Source organism: Coptis chinensis, chromosome 6, assembly GCF_015680905.1.
Source record: "Coptis chinensis isolate HL-2020 chromosome 6, ASM1568090v1, whole genome shotgun sequence".
In the NCBI taxonomy this organism is placed as follows: Eukaryota; Viridiplantae; Streptophyta; class Magnoliopsida; order Ranunculales; family Ranunculaceae; genus Coptis; species Coptis chinensis.
The window spans coordinates 20,775,483-20,777,859 of NC_141461.1; the positions used below are offsets into that span (position 1 = coordinate 20,775,483).

The window sequence follows — 2,377 nt, forward strand, 5'->3', positions numbered from 1 at the left end:
TGAAAAAAATTGCATATCGATTTGTGGTGAAGTCAGTTCTCTCCAAATGTTTACTGATAAACCATTTCCCACCACCCATCCATGTAGGTTAGTCATTTCTTTGAGAGCCCAGCTTATGCCTTTCCAAACTGTCGATGTCTTATAATCCATCCATGTTCCTGATCTGTTGGTATATTTTCCTCTCATAAAAATAGCCCAGTCACTCTCCTCCGTTAGCACACCCCATGCTTGCTTCATGAGCATTGAGAGATTGATGTCTTTAAGCCTCCTCAAACCCAGTCCTCCTTCCTCCAGAGGTTTACATGATTTTTCCCAGGATACCGTAAAAGATTTCCTATCTGCAGGATTGCCACTCCAGATAAAATTCCTGATAATGGTCTCGCATTCTTTTATCACTGATGTTGGCCATTTGTAGATCGCCATGTTGTGGACTGGTATGCTATTAAGAACATGTCACGCCAATACTACTCTCCCTTGGAAAGATAACATTTTGCCCGCCCATCCAGCAGCTCTGTTTCTGATTTTGTCAACTAATGGTGCTAGCGCAGCTTTAGTCACTCTGCCCATAACTAATGGTACCCCGAGATATTTTTCTGGTAGCATGCCCTCTTTTATGCCCATAGCCTCCTGAATTGAGAGTTTTCGCCTGGTATTCATTGGACCAAGAAATAGCTTACATTTCTCCTTGTTTATGAGTTGCCCCGAAGTGTCCTAGTATCTCTGGAGAAGTTTGACAAGCTGCTAAATGCTCCGCATGTTAGCATTGCAGAAAAGGAAAATATCATCTGCGAACATTAAATGGGAAGGACTACTATATTTGGAGTTGATCACCATGTGTTGAATTTTCTTATCAAGAACCAATCTGCTGATGCTTCGGCTTAGACAGTCCTCCACTAGAGCAAATAAAAGAAGGGAAAGAGGATCGCCTGGCTTCAGTCCTCTCTTTGCTGAGAAATATCCCTGTGGACCTCCATTAAGCATGATTGACATTGTATTACTATGAAAGATTGCTTGTAACCATCTGATCTAACTTTCCTTGAATCCCACATGCTGCATCACTCCCCAAAGGAAGTTCCAGTCCATAGTGTCAAAGGCTTGAGAAATGTCTAGTTTGATAGCCATACTTCCACCATACCTAGGAGTTTGTAGTTCATTCACTAGCTCCGAAGCTAGTCCAATGGCTTGTTGGGAATTTCTATTGGGAATAAATCCATATTGTTCCTTGCTGATAATTCTTTCTGCGATAGGACTCAGCCTTGTAGCAAGAATCTTGGTGATTACCTTAAAGATGAAGTTTGAGAGACATATAGGGCAAAATTTCCCCAGTTGATTGGCATTTTTCTCTTTCTGGATAAGAACTATGAAGTTGGCATTGAATCCAAGGGGCAATCTAGATTTAATGAAGAAGTATCTGATCACTCGCGCTAGATCATGCCCTACAATGTCCCAACAGTGATGAAAGAAATACCTTGAGAATCCATCCGGTCCCGGAGAGCTGTCTGGGTTCAGATGAAATACTGCCACTTTCACTTCCTCTACTGAAGGGATAGTGGTGAGAAAATCATTATCCTCCGATGCCATCTCTTGAGGCATATTATGAATGAGTTCCCAGTCGATGATATGGTCCACCTTCCCGAATTTGTCAGAATAGTGCTTGACTATATGCTTCCCAATTTCATCTTGCGTATCTAAAGTGATGCCCTCATCATTCTTCATTTCTGTAATCAATGCCTTACTTCTGTTTCTATTTGCCATAGCATGAAAGAACTTTATACTCCTGTCATTGTCATTGTCCCATTTTGTTCTTGATTTCTGCTTCCAGAATGTTTGCTCTGCTGTAACAGAAGCTCCACTTGGTTTTCTTGGTCTACCATGTGCATAGTGAATTCCTCTGTCACATTTCCCTTCTCAAATTGGTCTTGCATCTGTTCCAATTTCTTTGTTTCCTCCTCCACTTTGACTTTGATATTGCCAAAAATGTCTTTATTCCACTTCTTCAAAACACCCTTCAACATTTTCAGTTTCTATGTGAGAATAAAGATGGAATTTCCCTGAAGTGGTATCTGCCAACTTTCAGAAACAGTATCCCTAAAGGTAGGGTGAGTACACCACATATTAAAGAACTTAAATGGCCTGTTCTTGGGCTGCAGAATGATAAGATTTCCCCCCAGAAGCGGAGAATGATCAGAGCAGATCCTACTATAAACTTGGTATTTCCAACCAGGAAATTTAAACCCCCAGCCAGCATTACGGAGCATTCTATCAATCTTGCCTAGTATTTTGAACCTCCCGACTTGCTTATTCCACCAAGTGAGCTAATATCCGTTGCTTGGAACTTCCATCATCTGATTGTTACTTATGAAGTTCCTGAGGTCAT

At 41.3% G+C, this 2,377-nt stretch overlaps 1 protein-coding gene across 1 annotated transcript; it reads right to left on the reverse strand.

Moving 5' to 3' along the window:
* Positions 1-453: 453 nt before the first annotated feature.
* Positions 454-990, reverse strand: LOC147492037 (uncharacterized). The gene is made up of 2 exons (XM_086567381.1): positions 794-990; positions 454-646 (listed from the first exon to the last, which is right to left on the reverse strand). The coding sequence occupies exons 1-2, from the start codon at positions 988-990 to the stop codon at positions 454-456; spliced, it is 390 nt and encodes a 129-aa protein (XP_086423507.1).
* Positions 991-2,377: the final 1,387 nt, after the last annotated feature.